The 22,955-nt window shown below is 41.9% G+C and overlaps 1 protein-coding gene across 8 annotated transcripts in view; it reads right to left on the bottom strand.

Moving 5' to 3' along the window:
- pknox2 (pbx/knotted 1 homeobox 2) overlaps positions 1–22,955 on the bottom strand; it is a 189,235-nt gene that overhangs the window by 78,461 nt on the left and 87,819 nt on the right. For 6 of the 8 annotated variants that reach the window (XM_043676852.1, XM_043676856.1, XM_043676850.1 and 3 more), the window contains 2 exons: positions 12,950–13,136; positions 5,671–5,859 (listed from right to left, as the gene is read on the bottom strand). In XM_043676852.1, the coding sequence (XP_043532787.1) occupies positions 5,671–5,859; positions 12,950–13,136 (376 nt within the window). The remainder of the gene's footprint in view (positions 1–5,670; positions 5,860–12,949; positions 13,137–22,955) is intronic. The other 2 variants (XM_043676854.1, XM_043676855.1) reach the window with 1 other exon arrangement.

Genomic DNA, 22,955 nt, shown 5'->3' with positions numbered 1-22,955 from the left:
ATTTAAGTGGGAAGCACATTCAAAGTTTATCAGTGCAGAAGGATCTTGGCATGTTTGTGCATGAACTGCAGAAAGTGAGTTTGCAGGTGCAGCATAGAATGAGAAAGGCATTTGGAATCTTGGCATTTATTGTAAAAGGACTGGATTATAAAAATAAATAAGTGTTGTTACATAAGGCATTGGTGAGACCACATCTGGAGTACTGTATCCAGTTTCCATATCCTGACTTGATGAAGGATGTGGTGATGCTGCAGGCAGTTCAAAGGAGGTTTACGAAAATGACTCCATGGATGAAAGGGCTGTCATACAAACAGCGGTTGAATAGCTTGGGCTTGTACTCACTGGAAAATGACAACAGAAAGAACGAGAGAGATCTGACTGAAGTATATAAAATGCTAAAGGAGATTCATAAGGTGGACATTGAATAGATGCTCCCCCTTGTGGGACAGTCTCAAACAAGAGGTCATAGATATAGAGTGAGAGGAGGTCGGTTCAAACCTGAGATGACGAGAAACTATTTCTCCCAGAGGGTTGTGAATCTGTGGAACTCACTGCCTCAGACTGCAGTGGAGGCAGAATCAATCAACAGATTCAAGAAAGAACTAGGTATGTTTCTGATGAAAAGCAGGATAAAGTGCTATGGTGAGAAGGCAGGAGAGTGTAATTTAGACCAGGATAAGATCAGCCATGATCATGTTAAATGAGGAAGCAGGCTGCTGCTTCTAATTCCTATGTTCCTATGTCATTTCAAGCTTCTCACTTTCATTCCTGGTATAGCATAAAACACACACACAGATCAGAATACTTTGCACAGACCACTGTTTAGATTCTCAAGGGCAATAATTCAATATAGTCCCTCAGTTAAGCCTTTTCCTTCAATTCCTTATGGCTGTACAGGCAGGAAAAGTAAGAATTTGTATTTATATACTGCCTTTCATGACCAGAGGGTAAACCAAAAAAAACCTTAAAGACAATAAAGTACCTTTTAGTCTTCAAAGTCTCTGTTCTGCTGTAGGAAACATAGCAGTCAATAAACACACAGTACAAACCAGCTGGTACCATTACAACATTAAAAAGGCATCTGGTTGGGTACATGAACAGGAAGGGCTTAGAAGGGTATTGGCTAAATGCTGGCAAATGGGACTAGATTAATTTAGGATATCTGGTTGGCATGGACAAGTTGGACCGAAGAGTCTGCTTCCATGTTGTACATCTCTATGACTCTATGAATCCAACAGCAGCAATGGGATGATTTAAAGAACATTGCTAAATCAGCTCATCTGATTTGAAGATGTTCTTTAAGGGATGAATGCTCGCAGAAAACTCCCTTGCTCATTTGGAGGGTAGACTAAGGCTCAGTTTAAGGCTTTATCTAAAAAGCAGAACATCTTACAACAAATCACTGAACAGTCAGCTATGAATAAATTGAAAACTGAGCCAAGATCGACTTCTGGCTTCCTCCTTCTTGAAGCTGGCTTTTATAAGTTTAACATACTTTCATTACCCCAGTTTTCATTAGCACTATCTAGCCAACTCTGTCAGATATTAGACAGTAGGTTCACTAAGTGAGTGAATCAGATCTTCTCAAAAGACAAGAAAACTCAGGATCCACAATCCAACATGATTCCTCAGTCAAAACTGCACAGTTTCAGCCCAAGTGCTCTGATGTATTAGCAGCAAGCATAAGGCTGTTGTACTGATGATGGCAATGGCTGGGATTTAATTAAAATGCTCATTATACAATCACTAGCAGGAATTATTTGGTTATATCCATGAGAAAAAAAAAGAAGTCCCTCGTTGTTAAATGGTTTTATTATTCCTCATTGCTTTAAGATTATTTTCAGAGATATTGAGAGTAACCAACAGATGTAGTGAGCACAATGCCCGCAAAGAATCACCCTGCAAATGGTGAGAGACATTGTAGACCTGCACCCACCCTATTAGTGGTGCAAAAACATTTGCAAACTACGTAAAATATTAAAATGGTCCAGTAATGTAAAGAGAAATAGACATAGTGGTTCAAAAGGTCAGAGATGCAACAGTTTTATGCAGATATAGAATTAGGAAATGGTGGTGGGTGTGGGTGTGTGTGTGTGTGTGTGTGTGTCTGTGAGAGAGAGAGAGAGAGAGAGAATGTATTGGAAATAGAGGTGTACATTTGTGATCGGATGAAATAAATCAAGCAGATTCTAATCATCAATATTGCAACTTTGTACTCATTGATGCACTCAGCAGCAATTATTTTAAATCTGATGATTTTCAGATCTTGTTGTCATAGTGCAGAAACATAAGCATTTAAGAAACAAGAACAGTGGTTGGACATTGGTCCTTTGAGCTTGCTCCATTATTCAGTATAATCATGGCTTATCTTGTCCCTTGATTCCACCTTCCTTCACTCCCCGCATTTCTTAATACCCTCAACATTCAGAAATCTGTCAACTCCATTTTGAATATATTCCAGAGCCTCACCATCCTTAGACATTGGGGGAGAGAGCTCTAAAGATTCGGTCCTGAGTGATGCGATCTCTCCCCTTCTCAGTTTTAAATGGCCACCCATTTTATATTGTGGTTCAAAGTTCCCTTCAGGGGTAGGCGCTTGTATGGATGCAGCCATGTACTAATGTCAGCACCCCCACCACCCCAGATCATGGGGGGACAGCACTTCAGGGCCCAATAACTGGGATTGAGGCATTAAGGGTCCCATTGAGCTCTGGAGGGGGTTAAGGCCTCTGTGTATGGGATGGTGGTCTGGTGTAGGGTTGGGTGCACTGGATAAACAAAGTGCACACAATAAAGAAAATTTAGAGTCGTCACTATTGTGACTGCTAACTCTAAACTCTCCAATCATGGAAAATATTCTTCCCTTACGTAACTCTTCAAGACCATCATGCGTTTTCTATCAATGAGGTAATTTTCAGTCTACTATATACAGAATATAGGTCCAGTCTCTTTGTCTCATTTTGTTACATTGTCTCTCTTTACATTCCCTCAGAAGTCTGCTTTTCCTTAGGTAAAGAGACCAAAACTATGTATAACACTCCAGGTCAAATCCAATCCCTCAACGATCACAGCTAACATACATTATCATGCCTTGCTATACCTGTATGTTAACTTCTTGTGATTTCTATATAATGGTACACAAGTGTCTGTGAATACAAACACTTTTCATTTTCTGACGATTTGAAAAATATTTTTCATGGTATTCTGCTGTTGCAGGAGAACATTCATGTCTCCACATGTTCTTGCCTACTTTCTTCAGTTGCTTTTATCCCTTTGCAGTGTCTGCTTTTTCCTCACAGTTTACTTTTCCATCAATTTTTGAATTATCAACCAAAGCAGACATTAGGCCCCCACATCTAGGTTGCTGTTATAAATTGTAAGTAGCTAAGGTCTAAGCACTAATCACTATGAGTTGCAGTCTGCTTTCTCCAAAAAGACCCATTTGTTCCTACTGTGTCATTTCTATCTGTTCATCAATTCGCAATCCATTATCTACAATCCCAGGAGCCATGTTTGTGGCAACCTTTCAAATGCGTTCTGGAAATCAAACTGCCTTAACTCCACTGGTCCTTCTTTATCTACTCTGTTAGCTACAAGCTAAAAAAACAAGAACATGGTAACTAAGAACTGCCTCTGGTGAAATCATGTTGACACTGCCCAGTCCTGTTGTGATTTTTTTCAGTGCACTGTCACCATAATTCCAATCATAATTCTCGTGCGATCTTGATAACTGATGTTAGGCTAGCCATCCTGCAGTTCCTCCTTTGCTCTCTCTCCATTCTTGAATCACCATGTTGCATTAGTTATTGTCCAACCTCCATTGGAATCATTCCAGATCTTGGAAAACTCTTGGGAGATCAAAACCAACTTCTTCCACTCCTTCTGTCACCATCACTTTCAAAGCCCTAAAATGCAGACTGGAAGAGCAGCAAATTTATCATGCATTTCTCCTTTGCTATTATTTTGTAATATAAATATCCACATGTTTCTTATGTTCACTGGAATCATGATTTCTCACAATTTCTGGATTTTTTTAAAATGTAGTCAATACAAGCTATTTTATTTGGCATGATCGTTCAGAGGTTAGCACTTCTGCCTCATAGTGCCAGGCACCCGGGCTAGATTTCATCCTCAGGTGGCTGTCTGTGTAGAGTTTGTACATTCTCTTCATATCTGCATGTGTTCCCTCTGGGTGCTCTGGTTTCCCTCCACAGTGCAAAGATCTGCAGGTTAGGTGAATTGGCCACTGGAAACTCAGGGTTACAGGGAAAGGGTAGAGGGTGCGTCTGAGTGGAATGCTCTTCGGAGGGTTGGTGTGGACTCGATGGGCTGAATGGCTGCTTTCACACTGTGGGGATTCTATGATTTGATTCAATGATTTAAAATCTGTCATTTCCTTATTCCCAGTTATAATTTCTCCTTCTACTGTCTCTAAGGGATCAAGCTTTACTTTCACTAGTCCCTCTCTTAACACAATGTACTAAAGCTCTTATAATTTATTTTTATACTTCTTGTTAGTTTAATCTCATATTCTGATTTCCTTTCTTCAGAACTGTAAGCTGTTCTGAAAAAGGGTCAATGTTTTTTCTCCACAGATGCTGCTGGGCCTGCTGAGTTTCTCCAGCAATTTAAGTTTTTATTTCTGATTTCCAATACCTGCAGTTCTTTTTTTTTCTCTAATTTAAACTCTTTTTCAACTTACTGATCAATCTTTGATGATTTTTCAAAGGATCCCAAGCCTTCGATTCACTTTTTTTTGCAGTGTTATAGGACACAAGTTGGAAGCCCACACAACAGCTAGGGACCAAAGCAGCTGGACAGGATGGACATGGATCTTTCAGTTCAACATGTCGGCACTGACCAGATTTCCTAACCTAATCTAGTCTCATTTGCCAGCACTTGGCCGATATTCCTCTAAACCCTTCATTCATATACCCATCCAGACGCCTTTTAAATGTTGTAATTGTACCAGTCTTCACTACTTCCTCTAATTGCTCATTCCATATATGCACCAACCCTTGCCTGAAACTGTTGTCCCTTAGGTCCCTTTTAAATCTTTCCCCTCTCACCCTAAACCTATGCTCTCTAGTTCTGGACTCACCCACCCAAGGGAGAAGACCTGGTCTATTTACTGGATGTGCAGCTTTCTGCCCATTCATGAGCCGTTCTCTTATTTCTACCCAAATTGCTACCCTGCCCTAGTTTTTAATGTATCATTTTTGAATTTACCCTCTCCTGAATCCTCCCACTCCACTATCTATCCCACAATATAGTTATTACATACCTACCACCCTTGTTAGTAAAGTCACAAGAATACTTGGTCCGAGCCCAGTTAAGGTGCAGTCTCTCCCAACTAAGCAACTGCATCTTTCTCCAGTGTTCTTGCCAATACCACATGTATAGAAACTCTTATCTCTCATGCCAATACATTGAACCTCTCATCTGTTCATGCCTAATCCAATCTCCCCAGGGCTCAGGAAAACATGCCAAATCCTCAATGAGTACCAATCACATTTCCCTCTTAATCAGGAAGGATACATTTAGACTTTCCTTTAAAATTGAGTATTCTTGCATGTTAGAACACGCCACTTTTGTGTGTCAGTCTGCCAATCTTCATCCAAAACTCAGATCATGAGGCAACTTGATCATTGTTTTTTTCCATAACCCTACCTGCACTGGCAGGGCGTGGGACACTGCTGTTGGAGAATACGGGCCTCCCAGGTCATTCCTCAGCAGGTTGTCGCTGTGCATCTTCGTCTTGAGGCACGTGATGTAGCGGTTACAGAAGTCTTTGCAAAGTTCATTGACCTTCTCCAACTCCAGCAGGTGGATTCGCAGAACCTGAATAGCTTTTACCATCTGTGTGCATGTGTGAGAGAGAATGAGAGAGAGAGAGAGAGAGAAAAGAGAGATCATCAATCTAGTCAGCTTCAGCACAGTCCATCCTTATTACAAGATGGGCGAGTTCACACAAAATAAGGTCCTTCACCACACTGAGAGGCCATTTTCTGACAAAAACTCAGATTACATCACTGCTTGTCCTTCCTCCAATAAATTTTGTACAGGGTGACACCACTATGATTTGCTGATATTCAGTGACAACGCTTCAAAACTTTATGCTCAGCATTCTGGCTCGAGAAATGCAAAATCAGCTCTGTTTAACATTCAGAATTCTGCAGGAAGAAGTATTTACGCAATAACAACAACAACAATCAATTTTATTTACATAGTACCTTTAACATAGGAAAAGGCCTCAATGGTGGAAGTATCAAAATGGGAATTCACAAGGTGTCAGAACTGGGAGACGTGCAGTGATCTGAACAGGAAGATCACAGTGGGACTTAAAAACAAGGATATGCATTTTAAAAACAGAGTTGTTCGATTTAGTGCCAATATAGACCAGCAAGCAGTGCAACGTTAGTGAACAAGTTGTGAATGAATATGATTACAGCATCTAATGAAATTACACAAACTTAAATGTACACCACCTTTTGGAACAAAGAGTCATATTGACCAGAGCTAATCCCTCACCTTCCATTTCAATTACCAATTAGTTGTTCTCAACAAGACAATGAAATTAGTTTCAGTGAAGGGAAAGTCAATCAATCAGTTCATCTTTTTCACCTCTATCCTCAATCACTACCAGATGAGAATGGGCAAGCATGTGCATATTGTGTACACTTATGTGTGTATTTGCATGCACCTGACTCCTAGGTAGATCCAGGTGTTGAGGGGCCCAGTGAGCAAATCCCCTCCCAACTTTAGCTATTCTGCCACAGTTAGAATAACCTCCAGTGAGTTCTGCAATGTAAGGTAATGAACTGTCGTTAATCTCTATGGCAAATCATGTTAAAAGGGACTATAGTAGGACATGCGTCATAGGAGCATGCATCTATCTGGCGTCTTATTGTTCTTTTGTTATCTTGCCAAATTAGTCTCCATTTGTTCTTCTCATCTCCCAAGTGCTAATTATATGGTTTTCTGTGCATCTTGCATCGGAAAAGGACTTGAAAAGCTGTAAAAAAAATTGAAATGCTGATAATAATTATTGCCCTCTCAGTTTCAATTTCTCTTTCCCAGGAGTTCAGAAATGACCAATTTGTAATCTTTCCTCCTATTATCAACAAGCTTTTACATTTCTACCTTATCACTGGTTCAATATTATTACCCAATCAACCACAACCTCTCTCTATTCTTCTGAAATTGTGTTGGGTGCTGTAATGTTTTCCAATCTGAGTTGTGCTGATAACTCTATACTTGTAGAACCAGAAAATTATCACACACAAGGAGAACCATTATCATATTGTATCTGTATTGGCCAATATAGCGCTGTCTAGCCTAATCCCACTTTCTAACTCTTGGATGGTAGTTTCAAAGGGTTAAAGTAATTCTAGGACATCTCCGCACATTTTTTAAACAGAATCAAAGTTTCTCTATCACTAACTTTTCAGTCAGTGAGTTCAAGACCCCATCACTCACTGTGTGAAAAAAAGCACTTCTTCATTCCCTCAAATCCTGCTACTTTTAAATTTATGCCTCTTAATTATTGACGTCTCTACTAAATGACACTTCTGTCCACTCTGTCTAGACCCTGCAGAGGCGTATACACCTCAATGAAATATACCCATCATCCTTCCCTATTTCAAGAAAAACAACTCCATTCAATCTTTCCTCATAGTTAATATTCTCCATTCCTGGCCACATCCTCTGCACTGGCCAGAACTGTCTGCAGTACTCCAGCTGAATTTAGTTGCCATTTGTTAGCTGCTGTGAAGTGGTCGTCTGGTGGACCTTCTCCCCAACTTGCTCCTAGCCAATGTTCTTATAACTGAGAGGTGTCCTTGACCATATCAGTGAACCCTGAGCTAACAACGTGGTATAGGGATGACCGGGTTAGGTTGGCTTCTCCTTTCTCTGGGTTTACACAACAATCGGAGGACTTTCAAGGTCATCATTTTGCCAGTACAAGCCCAATAATGGCAGTTACTGATTTACAACTTCCCAAGATAGGATCCAGTATTATAACCATGACAATACTACACACTGGTGTCCCACACTCCAACCCTTTAATAAAGTTTCTTCACCAAAAAATGTAAAGTCTTTTAAGACATTGGATTGGTTAATTCATTTTTCAGAAAAAAATGAAATTGCATTTATATAGTTTCTAGCATGACCGCAGGATGTTCCAACCATTGCAATAACCTTTTGATTTGCAGTCACTGTTGTAATGCAGGGGAACATAGCTTTCATTTTGCACATGGTAAGTTTCAAGAATCAGTCATGTAAAAATGGATGATGGTTGAGGGATAAATAATGGCCAAGTTTATTTGAGCAGACCATTTGATTTAATGCCTCATTTGAAAAAGGGGGACCTCCAACACTAGGGGAGGCTGGCTAGCTTAGTTGGTGAGATGGTTAGTATGAAAATCACAATAACGCCAACAGTGTGGGTTTGATTCCTTCTGGCTGCAGTAGACTTGGCACCCATCTCCTCACTTTGTACCTCAGAGTGAGGATGTGGGCACCTGGGAGGTAGGAGAAAATGGCTGAAGGACATGCACAAAATGGCTTCTGCGTTGCTAAATTAAGTTGCACTGAACCAGACAGAAACATGAAACCGCAGACTGATCAAACTTGATAAAAATACAGAAATAACAGTTTAATTCTAACCACAAGGCAGGACAAAGACGATTCTAAGAACAGGTTGTTATCAAGAAATCATGAGAGGATGAGACAGTATGCAGGAGTGCTTTATGCTATTTCATTGGTTATTACGAAGAGATCATGCTCCATGCCTGCCTATGAACGCTATGCAAACTCTGTAGGGGGGTCAGATTCTTTTGGCAGTGCAGAAGTACTCATACTTATGGGCTGGTCAAAGTCTACTGACCCGGCCATATCAAGAATAAATGATTGCTTGTGTGATTGACAAAGACTTTTTTTACAGGTGTATTTATTGACCGATTACGGAACTGAGAGACCCCCTCCGGGGAGTTAAGATCTTCAAGAGTGACAAAAACTATCAAGAAGAGAGCTCAGGATAAAGAATCAACAGACACCAAGCCAAAGACCTGCATTTGGCAAGAGCACATAGGAATGAACTGCACCTCTAACAATGCACCACATACTCAGTGCTGCACTGAAGAATAAGTCTGGATTCTGTCTTCAAATCTCTGGAGGAGAACTAAACTTTCCAACTTTTAGGGGAAGAGCAATAGCTGGCAGTTTCACTCACATTTCGCAAGTCAAAGCAATGCATCTATCAGGGACTGATATAAATCCCTCATGAACAAACCTTTTTTTTAAAACAAGGTGTGCAATGGTATTTTAATGAGTTAATTGCAGAGTATCTCTGTCCAGGGATTATACTTGATTTGGGTCCCAGACACGAATATCTGTGCATTCCTAGTAATAAAACTCTAATAGTTGATCCCTACCAGACAATGTAGACAAGAGAGACTGAGCAAGGAGCTTTGGATCAAATTCCCTTTCCAGTAAAGCAGAGATCAAACATAGCTCCAAAGCTTCAACCCAAGAGAGAAAAAGGAGCTTGTTGTTTAAGTCACTGTACAAGGGCATGGGGGAGGGAATAGTTAATAAATATGCCAATTACTGCAGCTCATTTGCACAGAGACTCTCATTTACTGCCCTGCTGCAGTATATCTGCTCTGATAAAGACCTACAGTTGGGTGTAAAAATTGAACGGGTCATAAAAAATACAGATGCAAAATTAATTGACTTCACAGCGCTTTCTGGCTGATTTGGCGGATAATGATGAATTCTGACCTTTTCTAATTACTTTGTGAACGTACAGGCCCGTGGAAAACTCAAGCAATTATGAAATATGACAGGCTGTGCAAACCATTGCACAAACGTTACCGACTGCCAGGTCCCTTTAATGGTACAGCATTCACCGTTCTCCCCACCTCAGCACCCTATCAGTGGCTTCTGTATCTTGGCACCTACCCAGTCTTGAGCCGAGCGTCACATTCAAAGAAGCTACCAAATCCAAATCACACAAGAGGGACACTTGTAGGTGACGGTGTTTCCAACGTTGCTTGTGGGTCAAGAGGAGAGAGAGTGCTTCCATTTGGGGTTCCTAGTTTAACTGCAGTGATCGTCCACTAATGATCCTGTCATCTAATCTTCAGCACCTACTGCGGCCAGCTAACCTGCCCATGATCAAATCTTCAGCAGCCCTGTCCCCATGATTGGAGGATTCCACCCTATGGAGAAGGGGTGACAGGGTAGATGCAGGGAACATTTTTACCCTGGTTGTGGATTTTAAAACCAGAGCACACAAATTCAAAGTGTTGGGGAAAGCAGTTAACACCGAGGTGATGAGATTTTTTTAAAAACTCAGAATCTTTGAGAGGGCTGCGGAAGTTGTGTCATTGAGTATAAATTAGACATTAACAGAATTCAAAAATGCCAATGATGTAATGCAGTATGGGGATAGCGTGGGAAAAAAAGGCACTGAAATGGATGATCAGTCATGATAGTATTGAATGGCACAGCAGGCACCACCCGCTGAATGGACTACCCCATGCTCCTATGACCCTCCCCCCATAACTCTGACCAGATCTTCAGCCCATTTTGTGATGTGAGGCCAACTCATAATTTTCCCGGAGCTATCTCTTCCCCTTCCCGTTGGTGTTTTCTCTGGCCCTACTTTGCAGCTATCTTTTATCAGCCATTCCACCTGACAGCTGGCTAACCTCCCAGCCAAGGCAGCTACTGGCTGAGTGACAGATAAGATGTTCGGATGGGCCCTGCCATTAAGCTCAGCAGTAGCTCAGATTCTCCACCCACCTGACTTCCTGACAGGCTAACCACTGCTCCTATTGGGACCAAATTCAGAACTTTCCGAACCCTAAAAAATTTGATTAAGCTGCATAAATGGAGAAAGTGGATTTGGTTCTGTATTTCCAGCATGGATGAGGTATAGGGTAATCTAGTGGGAACGTCAATCTTCTGAGGTAAACGTAATTGTTTGAATTGGGAGTGAATTTGTTAAAGGGTGATTGTTTGGAGTTGAACAGCAGATTGAACTATTTTTAAAAATCCTAGGGAATTGTATTGACTGACTGGACTCCCTTACTACATTGTTCATTCAACATAACAACATTACTGGTTCGATATCCTAACTCTTCTGTTTCTTTTTCTGTCCCATGCAGCTTCTCCCCCACCCCTGTCACAAACACACGTAGCACTGACACTGCCCGAAGCCACATTTTTTCATGTTGCCACGCTTTCCTTTCAAAGCAGCTAACAGATAATTAAATGTTACATCAACCCTTTGGGCCTCATTAATATTCATAAAGCAAAATTGTAATGGTGCTGACGAGAAGCATCAGCCAATGAAAGCACAGTCACCTGTTTAGGAAGTCTCCAATTTAAAGACAGCTTAAATCATGCACTTATGGTCACAACCTTAGAATGTATTTCAATAAAGAAACTGCCAATCAACCTCTCTGTTTACCATTTGTGCAATAATCTACGGTTAACACCCTAGGATCACAGCTAATATCACTGCCAGAAGTGAGCAACCATCAGTGTCATTGCTGATGGGATCAAAACCATGGCCTACAAGTCCCGGCTTCGAGATCTAGGTGCTCAGTACTCCGAGCTCATCGGCTCTGATTTTTTTCTTTACTGGCACCCACCAGCTAAAAGGAGGGGGTTCAGTCACAGGAGACGGGAAGTTGGTAGATTCCAGGCCCCTGCCTTTGCGATAGACCAATCATATGACAGAATGGCAATTTTGGCTCTTTTGCTGTTCGGAAATAGGACCAAACTAAACAAGCAACTTTGGTCATGCATCTACCCACAAATCTCCATGGATCAGGCTATTTTAAACAAAATCTTTGAGCTGAAGGAGTTGATGGTAATCTCCAGAAGGTGGGAGAACTGCTCAATTAACAGGAATGTACTTCCTGTTACTCTCTCGGCACTGAAATCATATTAGAAACTGCACTCGGATAAAAACAAAGTGTTGGGGAAATTGTTCTGCCAAAGAATCATAGTGGACATAAAACATTAACTGTTTCACTCTCCGCAGATGACTGCGAAGGTTCTTCAGTAACTTGTGTTTTAATTTCTGACCGTCCACAGTAGCTTGTTTTTACTTTAGAAACTGTATTGTCTGCATGATAGCTCCAACCAGTACTCACTCTTTCTCCTAATTAGCATGTTCATAGCTGAATCGGTGAGGGGAAATGAAATAAAAGCAGTCAAGAATAGATTTTCTGATTATCAATGCTAATCCTTTTGGTAAAGTGCATTAGTATGGAGACTCAGTGGGAATAGATTCAGGCTTGTACTGACCCTTCTAGAGTAAATAATTGCCACTGCCTCACTGTCTAAAGTTGCCATAAGAAAAATAAATAACCACTGGGCCAAAATAATAGACACTACACCCCAGCAAGGAGTCAATATCTTACACAAGAGAAAAATTAAGCTAGGCTGGGAGAAAGAGATATTAGCTTTGCAGACAAATGTGAACATTCAAACACAATAATGAGTAATTACAGAGGCTGACCCTAGATCTGAACCAGGTAGACAACAGAGAAATAGGTCTTTAACTATCTTGACTTTGCAGCACTTTAGTGGGGTATCCAAGTCAAGTTACACAACTATAAACTCTATCTTTCAATATAACGCATAAAATGCAATAGACATCCCATCATTGGTGCTTGGCTAGCACCATCTGGCAAGTGATGTTCTGCCTCTGATGTAATTCAAAAAGAGGCTGAAGAAAACGATTGCATTGAAAGAACTTAAATATATTTCTAATGGAGAATTTGGTCACAGCGATTAATTTTAATGATAAAAAGGTATTTGAGAACCAGTGACCCGCACAGAAAAGTGTTTTCACACTCGTTACATTTGTAATTAGCCATTCATTTACATGAGAAATACATTTTCAATTTTTGCCAGCAATAGTTACCAAAGAGTAACGCACCAAGCTGTCAATCTCAGGATCATCGCTGAAGAAGGGTTTGTGCTCTTGCTCTTGCTGGTGAACGAAGTTCTCAATGTCGACATCGAAGCTTGCCGAGGTAATGCACTCTGACCCCTGTGTGGCCTGCTCACACTTCTCAAACAGAAGAGCGAGGAGTGGAAAGAGTGGATGCCTGGAGGGGGAGTGGAGTGGGGCAAAAAGTGGAAAAGAACAGAATTGAAATAGTCAACAAAATTAACTAACAACTGAGAATCAAAGGAATTCATGCAGATCATGTGGAGATATTCTGGGACTCAAATTTAGTTCAGTGGCAGCACAGTGAAATTGAAACACCTAGTCATTCCTTCTGCTTTGTCACTTACATAAATGATTTGGATGCGAGCATAAGAGGTTCAGTTAGTAAGTTTGCAGATGACACCAAAATTGGAGGTGTAGTGGAGAGCGAAGAGGGTTACCTCAGATTACAACAGGATCTTGACCAGATGGGCCAATGGGCTGAGAAGTGGCAGATGGAGTTTAAGAATACAGGAGTTGGGAGGTCATGTTGCGGCTGTACAGGACATTGGTTAGGCCAGTGTTGGAATATTGTGTGCAATTCTGGTCTCCTTCCTATTGGAAAGATGTTGTGAAACTTGGAAGGGTTCAGAAAAGATTTACAAGGATGTTGCCAGGGTTGGAGGATTTGAGCTACAGGGAGAGGCTGAACAGGCTGGGTACTGTTTTCCCTGGAGCGTCAGAGGCTGAGGGGTGACCTTATAGAGGTCTACAAAATTATGAGGGCCTTGGATAGGATAACTAGAGGGCATAGGTTTAGGGTGAGAGGGGAAAGATATAAAAGAGACCTAAGGGGCAACTTTTTCACGCAGAGGGTGGTACGTGTATGGAATGAGCTGCCAGAGGAAGTGATGGAGACTGGTACAATTGCAAAATTTAAAAGGCATTTGGATGGATATATGAATAGGAAGGCTTTGGAGGGATATGGGCTGGGTGCTTGCAGAAGGGACTAGATTGGGTTGGGATAGCTGGTCGGCATGGACAGGTTGGACTGAAGGGTCTGTTTCCATGCTGTACATCTCTATGACTCTATGCTTGCTGGTTTCTGTCTAGTTCCTTAGAGAAATGGGCTTACAACCTCAACTGCTAATTGCAATAACAACCAAGAATACTTGTATTCTTCTTATATCTGCAATTTTATAGGGATTAGACCAGAAGGCCGTAATAAAAAAAGAACAGGAGTACGCCATATGACCCCTTAAGGATCAAACAGGAGGAGTGAGACTTATTGTAGAGCTCTTCCAAAAAGCTGATACAGACACGATGGGACAAATGGTCTCTTTCTGTGCCACGTGATTCTCAACGGTGGGGTAAAAGGAGACTCCAGATCCCATTAGAAGATTGCATGGTCAAGGAGAGGACTGTTTAATCTTAAAATTGGTTTAACTGGGCACAGGGTGCTCAGCAATGGCCTGGGTAACTGGACAGCAGTAAACTGCTTTCAGTTCCTCCTCATTACACTTTTCACCAGAACTGTAACATTCCAGCAGTGATATTGTGCTTTCATGAGTGTGTCTAAACCTCAGTTAATACTTATCTGAGAGCATTGATCACATCCAGAATAGGAAAGTAAGCACAACACAGTCAAGGTCAGTAGGAAATCCGGATTAGGAAATATCACAAAGAAACATTACATAAGAACAGCTCCATCAGAAAAGGGTTTTGGGCATTGAGATACCACACTCTGGACATTTAGTTATTTTTGTACAGCATAAGTGAAAACTATTGTAAATTTAATTCCTTTGCTGAATTGAGTATTTGATAATAGGCAGGTCACTTGTACTTTTGGTTAAAAATTAAAAGTGGTTTCCAAGAGTTTTACAAAAGTTACATTATTTCATATTTCCCTTTCTAGTTTGCAGACTGGGATGGGCTTGTGACCACTTTAGAACATAGAACACTACAGCACTGTACAGGCCCTTCAGCCCGAAATGATATGCTGGCCTTTTATCCTGCTGTAAGATTAGACTAACCTACACACCCTTCATTGTACTATCTTCCACGTGCCTACTCAAGAGTCACCTAAATGTCCCTAATGTATCGGACACTACTACCTGCGCTGGCAGTGCATTCCACGCACCTACCACTTTCTGAGTAAAGAACCTACCTCTGACATCTCCCCTAAACCTTCCTTCAATCACCTCAAAATTATGCTCCCTTGTTATAGACATTTCCATCCTGGGAAAAAGTCTCTGACTATTCACTCTATCTATACCGCTCAACATCTTGTACATCTCTATCAAGTCACCTCTCATCCTTCTGCATTCCAATGAGAAAAACCCTAGCTCTGTCAACCTTTCTTCATAAAACATTCCCTCCAGTCCAGGCAGCATCCTGGTAAATCTCCTCTGCACCCTCTCTAAAACTTCTACATCCTTCCTATAATAAGGTGACCAGAACTGAACACAATATTCCAAGTGTGGTCTAACCATGGCTCTACAGAGCTGCAGAATAACCTCAAGGCTCTTAAACTCAATGAAGGATCTATGAACATGGACCCCAAGAACCCTCTGTTCCTCCACACTGCCAAGAATCCTGCCTTTACCACTGAATTCTGCATTCAAATTCAACTTTCCCAAGTGAACAACTTCACACTTTCCCAGGTTGAACTTCATCTGCCACTTCTCAGCCCCTTTCTACATCCAGTCAATGCCCCGTTGCAATCTACAACTGCCCTCCACACTATCCACAACACCACTAACCTTCGTGTCATCAGCAAACTTACTAACCCACCCTTCCACTTCAAAAATCACCAAGAGCAGAGGTCCCAGAACAGATCCCTGTGGACCACCACTGGTCACCAAGCTCAATCTACTGCCACCCTCTGTCTTCTACAGGCCAGACAATTCTGTATCCAGATAGCCAGATTTCCCTGTATCCCACGTCTTCTTACTTTCTGAATGAACCTACCATGGGGATTCTTATCAAACGCCTTGCTAAAATCCATGTAAATCACTGGTCAAACTTCATCAATGCATTTTGTCACATCCTCAAAAAATTCAATAAGTTTTGTGAGACATGACCTGCCCCTCAGAAAACCACTATCTCTAAACAAACTATCATTTTCCAAGTAATCATAAATCCTGTCTCTCAGAATCCTCGCCAATACTTTGCCTACCACAGGAGTAAGACTGATTGGTCTGCAGTTCCCATAATTATCCCTATTCCCTTTCTTGAACAACGGAATAACATTTGCCACCCTCTAATAATCTGGCACGGTGGCACAGTGGTTAGCAGTGCTGCCTCACAGCGCCAGAGACCTGGGTTCAATTCCCACCTCAGGCGACTGACTGTGTGGAGTTTGCACACTCTCCCCGTGTCTGCGTGGATTTCCTCCAGGTGCTCCAGTTTCCTCCCACAGTCCAAAAATGTGCAGGTGAATTGGCCATCCTAAATTGCCCATTGTGTTAGGCGAAGGGGTAAATGTAGGGGAATGGGTCTGGGTGGGTTGCGTTTCAGCGGGTCAGTGTGGACTTGTTGGGCCGAAGGGCCTGTTTCCACACTGTAAGTAATCTAATCTACTCCAGTGGATAGTGAGGATGCAAAGAACATTGCCAAAGGCACAGCAATCTTTTCCCTCATTTCCTGCAGTAACCTTGGGTGTATCCCATCTTGCCCAGGTGAATTATCTATCCTCGTGTTTCAAAATTTTCAGCACACCCTCTTCTTAACATCAACCTGTTCGAGCATATCAGACTGTTTCATGCTGTCCTTAGAAACATCAAGGTCCCTCTCAGTCGTGAATACTGAAGCAAAGTATTCATTAAGGACCTCCAGGCACAAGTTCCCTCCACTATCCCTGATCAGCCCTAGCCTCACTCTAGCCATCCTCTTGCTCCTCACATAAGTATAGAATGCCTTAGGGTTTTCCTTAATCCTAGTCACTAATGCTTTCTCATGCCCTCTTCTAGCTCACCTAAGTCCATTCTTCAGGTTCTTCCTGGTTATCTTGTAACCCTTCACAGCCCTGTCTGATCCTTACCTCCTCAACTTGAAGAAGCTTCCTTCTTCCTCTTGACTAGATGTTCCACATTCCTTGTCACCCAGGGTTCCTTCATCCTTCCATCTCTTCCTTGCCTCAGTGCAACAAACCTATCCAGCACTATCAGTACATGCTCCCTAAACAACTTCCACATTTCTGTTGTGCATTTCCCTGAGATCATCTGTTCTCAATTTAGGTGTCACAGTTCCTGCCTAATAGCATTGTAATTCCCCCCTCCCAATTAAATACTTTCCTATACCATCTGCTCCTATCCTTCTCCGTGACTTTAGTAGACGTCGTGAAGTTGTGATCACTATCACAGAAATGCTCTCCCACCGAGAGATCTGACACCTGGCCTAGTTCATTAAGCACCAAATCCATCATGGCCTCCCCCCGAGTCAGCCTATCTCCATATTGCGTCAGGAATCTTTCCTGGACGCACCTGACCAAAACTATTTGAACTAAGGAGGTTCCAATCAATATTAGGGAAGTTAAAGTCACTCATGACAATGACCTTGTTACTTCTGCACCTTTCCAAAATCTGCCTCCTAATCTGCTCTTCCATGTCTCTGTTGCTATGGGGGCCCGTAGAAAACTTTGTCCTCTTTTTTCATTTGTATATACGTAAAGAAGCTCTTGGTTCATTCCTTGACAGCTTGACAGCTTATCTGTCTTTATTATCTTTTTGGCCCTCCTTTGCTGGATTCTGAATTTATTCCAGTTTTCGGGCTATCAGCTGATGACTCATGGCCTTTACGGAAACATGGTTACAAGGAGATAAAACCTGGGAACTTAACACTCAGGGATATTTGAGACAGAAGAAATGAAAAAGGCGATAGGGTAGCACTATTAATAAGAAATTAAATGAGGACAGTTGAGAGGGGGATGTTCCAGGCTTGGATAATACTGAGACCATTTGAGCAGAAGCATAAAATAACAAGGGAAAGTAGACATAGGTAAGAATAGTGTAAAGACCCCCTAAACATGAGCTACTCCATAGGCAAGGCTATTAATCAACAAATAATAGGAGCAATGTAAAAAGAATAGAGCAAGGATTATGGGTGACTTTAATATTCTTGTTGATTGGATTAATCAAATTGAAAAGGGCAGTATTGACAACAAATTCATAGAGTGCATTCGGGATAGTTTCCTCAAGCAATATGTCATGGAGCCAACGCAGAGAGCCAGCTATCTTGGATCTGGCAATGGGCAATGAGGCAGGTTTAATGAATAACTCTGGGTGCTCCGGTTTCCTCCCACAGTCCAAAGATGTGCAGGTTTGGTGGATTGGCCATGCTAAATTGCCCATAGTGTTAGGGAAGCAAACGGGTCTGGGTGGGTCACTCTTCGGAGGGTCAGTGTGGACTTGGGCCAAATGGCCTGTTTCCACACTGTAGGGAATCTAATCTAATGAATACCCTCTGAGGAAGTAGTGATCATAACATTGAATTTAACATTCAGTTTGAGATTGAGAAACTTGGGTTGGAAACAACTGGGTTTAACTTGAATAAAGAGAATTACAATGATATGAGGATACAGTTAGCTAAAGTGAACTGGGTATACAGATTAGCAGGAAGACAGTAAGCAAACAGCGGCCAACATTTAAGGAGGTAAATCATGACTCTCAGCAAAAATACACCATAATAAGGTGGAAAGATTCAAAGAGGGGGATAAACCAACCAGAGCTAACCAAGGAAGTTATGATGCTGTGTGCCATTAAAAGGGATTTGTTCTGTCCTGTTTCTCTTGAAAAGGGGCATTGTTAACCTGGTGTTGATGTGTCTGCTCCATGGAAAGTAGAATGAATAGGTTTGAGGGTTTTTAAAAATTAGACAAAGGAAGCATGAGTGGGTGGAGTCAGGTTCACACAGGCACAGGGTTTTAGTTTAGCTTTCAGATATTGAAGTTGGGGTTTTGGAGTTGAAGGTACTAGATACAGCTCTCTCTCTCTACTGCATCAGGAATTTTGAAGGGCAGTTGGCTACCTTGAGGTTGGCATGTCCAGCATATCATAGAATCCTTACAGTGTAGAAACAGAATATCAGCCCAAGTCCACACTGACCCTCCGATGAGTATCCCATCCAGACTCTTTCCTCTACCCTATCACTCTACATTTCCCCTAATTAATGTGCCTAACCTGCACACCCCTGAACACTACAGGCAATTTAACATGGCCAATCCATCTAACCTGCACATCTTTGGTCTGTGGGAGGAAACCAGAGCACCTGGAGGAAACCCACGCAGACACAGGGAGAATATGCAAACTTCACACAGACAGTCACCCATGAATAAATGAAAAATAAAAGCTCTTGGGGTTAAACACAGTGTGAATGTCAATTTCAAGTGCTACTTCAAAGGTAATTTCATTGCTGATAAAATTGAAGAGGACTTCTGAAACAGATCACTGGGGCACTTCGTCAAATGTTTAACGTTCAAGAGACATTTATTGCAGACATCTGCCAAGGACCTAACCTAGAAGGAGTAAGTGTTGTGATATTTCAGCTTATAGCAGTCACTGAGGGCCAAGATATGGTTAGTACTATCAGTCACCATTGGGTTGCACAATGAGTAGGAGGAGAGAATGAGACCAGACAGCGGAATGAGTCAAAAAGTGTGGCACTGGAAAAACACAGCAGGTCAGGCAGCATCCGAGGAGTAGGAGAGTTAATGTTTCAGGCATAACTCTTCATCAGGGTGAAGGCTTTATGCCCGAAGCATTGACTCTCCTGCTACTCAGACACTGCCTGACCTGCTGTGCTTTTCCAGTACCACACCTTTTGACTCTGATCTCTAGCATCCGCAATCCTGACTTTCTACCAGACAGAGGAATACCAGTTATTGGAGAGTAGGGGAGTAAAGTACTTCAGAATCTTACCCTCTCTACTCTGAAATCTCCTTTGTGAATCCTGAGCCGACTATGAACTGAAAATCTGTTCTCTCTAACTTTGTTGCAGATTGTAATTGCATTGAGTTAGCGAGCTGAGGAGTTTAGATTTAGATTAGATTAGATTACTTACAGTGTGGAAACAGGCCCTTCGGCCCAACAAGTCCACACCGACGGAATTGAACCCGGGTCTCTGGCGCTGTGAGGCAGCAGTGCTAACCACTGTGTGTGCCACCGTGCCGCCCTAAATGAGTTCTTAATGAGTGTGAGTGAACAGCTCCTTCTCTTCACCAATAAAGCATCGCAGTGGCATCGTGCAAACTCCACACAGTCAGTCGCCTGAGGCGGGAATTGAACCACTAACCACTGTGCCACCGTGCCACCCTAAATGAGTTCTTAATGAGTGTGAGTGAACAGCTCCTTCTCTTCACCAATAAAGCATCGCAGTGGCATAATAACTCAAACCTGGAATTGTAACTCAGAGTAAACTGAATTTTTCATTCTATTGAATCAGGTTTTATTGCAAAAAATGGCAAAGAATTCCAACAGGCTCTAACTTTATCACTGAAATTCCAGGACCACATCCCAGCTGCTGCAAACAGCTGCATGAGCTGAAAGCAATTTCTCTGTGTCCTATTGAAGGATCTCTGCTGACACTAAACACAGATGCAGGTCGGCAGTGAACTCCTTACAGCCTGGAACACACACAAGGTGTTTATAGAAGCTGTAAAAGCTTGAAACACCCTGTTTGGCAGAATAGCTTGCTTCTTGAAATAATACTGGACAAAAAACCTTTGTGTTAATTCGGAAGCAATCCATAATCTTGTCCAAGACTCATTCGATGCAATCAATCAAACAGGTCATGCTAATCTAATTGATCACTGTATAAACTACATTCATCATTGTGTCGCCCCCATCTCTCTGCCTTCTCCACCTTGCATCGCTCACCAAATCTGGCATAATGGTCTTCTTTCATTCTTTCTATATGCATATACTGATCGTCACCAATACTTGTATCACCAAAGCATTGCCCATCTCCTCCTCTGCCTCAGCTCATCAGCTGTGACTCTAAAGCTCTCTCCTGGCTAATCTCCTATTTGCACCTTCCATGAATGTGGGCTCATCAGAAACCTCCACTGCACATGCTTTACTTCAGAACAAACCCCATACACACAAAGTTAATCTTGGCTCCTGGCTCAACAGCACATTAATTTCAGGGTTTGCATTACTGTTTTCAAATCCCTTTCCTTTTCCATTGCTCTAACTACCTTTACCCTGCAATCCGCTGAGCTCCATGTTCCTCCAATTTGCATTTTTGTTCATCTTGGATTTCTAATCAGTCTACTATTGGTGAACATGCATTCACCTGCAAAGTGATGAAATTCTATCCCTAAGGTTTCCAACATTGCTTCAGATCTTTCTTTGGCCGAACTTGCGGTCACCTATGTTAATATCCCCTTTTGTGTCAAATTTGGTTTGGCAATATCTCCACAAAGCCCATTAGAAAGGTTCTACAAGAGTGCATGCCTTTTATGAAGGCAAGTTGTTTGTTGATTGTGATTTGAAAACAATCATTGGCTATAAAAGTGCATGAGAATGTCATGACAAAATGCAAGTCCTGATCCTTCCTTTGAAGGAAGGATTCAACAAACTAAAGCAACGTAAGAACCAACATACAACTGGAGAGGATATAATTTCCATTCAAATCCTGAACATGGGCTATGGCTGAAAGACAGCAAACCTCAAGCTCCCCTATAGGACAGATATGAGTGGCTTTCTTTCTCCGTATTATGTGAGGTACCACCTTTCCAGTCTGCTTATTCACAGCTTCAGCCTTCCTTGTCCCTCCTGCAGTTACAGATGATAAAGCAGGTCTTGGTCAATTTGCTTCTAGATTATGAAATTTGGATATTATACAGCAAGTCAGAAATCTGCATTTTATACAAGCACCGCACCACCTCGAGGTAGGTAATGATGTCCATCAAAACATTCAACTTAAATTTCAGAAATGTGATAAGGGTTTGTTTTGCATCGATGATGCTATTTCTGACTGTTCAATCACAGATGTGTGATCCTTTGCACATGCTTCACTACGCCCCACCGCTGACAGCCTCTTGTCCCCAATACCACTCGGCTCACCTCTTGTGCTGCTAAAGTATCTCCCCCGTCTTACTCTGAATGCGCTGAACCAACTATCAATATCAGAGAAAAACTGGAAGAACTGCAGATGCTGGAAATCAGAAACAAAGATAGAAATTGATGGAAAAGCTCAGTAGTTCTGGCAGTGTCTGTGGAGAGAAATCAAAGGTAACGTTTCAGGTCCAGTGATGTTTCCTCAGTGTCAAAGCGTGGATCAGCGGATTATCTTGAACAAAAACCGAAAGATAGATTTCTATCATTAGAAATGTCAAAGACTCACTGGTTTTAGAACATGACCAATCATGATACATCTCACTCGTCAAAAAAAAAACTATTCTATTTGCCTAATCTGATTCATTTTTTGCTGACACGCAGTTATTTCCTCACATTTCCCAACTCGGTACCTCAGTCTATTTAACAGAATTATTCTTTATGGTCGACTTCCTCTGGCATCAGATTTCCCATGTTGGCAACATGGTTAGATTCAGGATCTGGGGCACAGAGGGATGGTGCCGCATGTACAGGATTAACATTCACAATTGTTTGTACTGACAGGAGTGCCATCAATTCTCTCAAAATAACATCCGGGCGATATGTTTAAACTCAACTGCAAGCAAAGCCAGGTTGATGTGAGAAAGAAGCCTTTTCACACAGTCACGATGCAGAACGCACTGCCTAGAAATAGGATCGAGGCATGTTCGACTGAGGCTGTCAAGACAGGCACCAGATGGTTCTTTAAATAGAAGTAGTGTAAAACCAGGATGTGGAGGTACCAGTGTTGGACCAGGGTGGACAAAGTTAAAAATCAGCGTTTCGGGCATTAGCCCTTCTTCAGGAATGAGGAAAGTTGGTCCAGCAGGCTAAGATAAAAGATAGGGAGGAGGGACTTGGGGGAGGGGCCCCTCCCCCAAGTCCCTCCTCCCTATCTTTTA

Source organism: Chiloscyllium plagiosum, chromosome 35 (genome assembly GCF_004010195.1).
Source record: "Chiloscyllium plagiosum isolate BGI_BamShark_2017 chromosome 35, ASM401019v2, whole genome shotgun sequence".
NCBI classification, from domain to species: Eukaryota; Metazoa; Chordata; class Chondrichthyes; order Orectolobiformes; family Hemiscylliidae; genus Chiloscyllium; species Chiloscyllium plagiosum.
The sequence above is the reverse complement of the archived record's forward strand: the minus strand, read 5'-3'. Positions and strand labels throughout refer to the sequence as shown.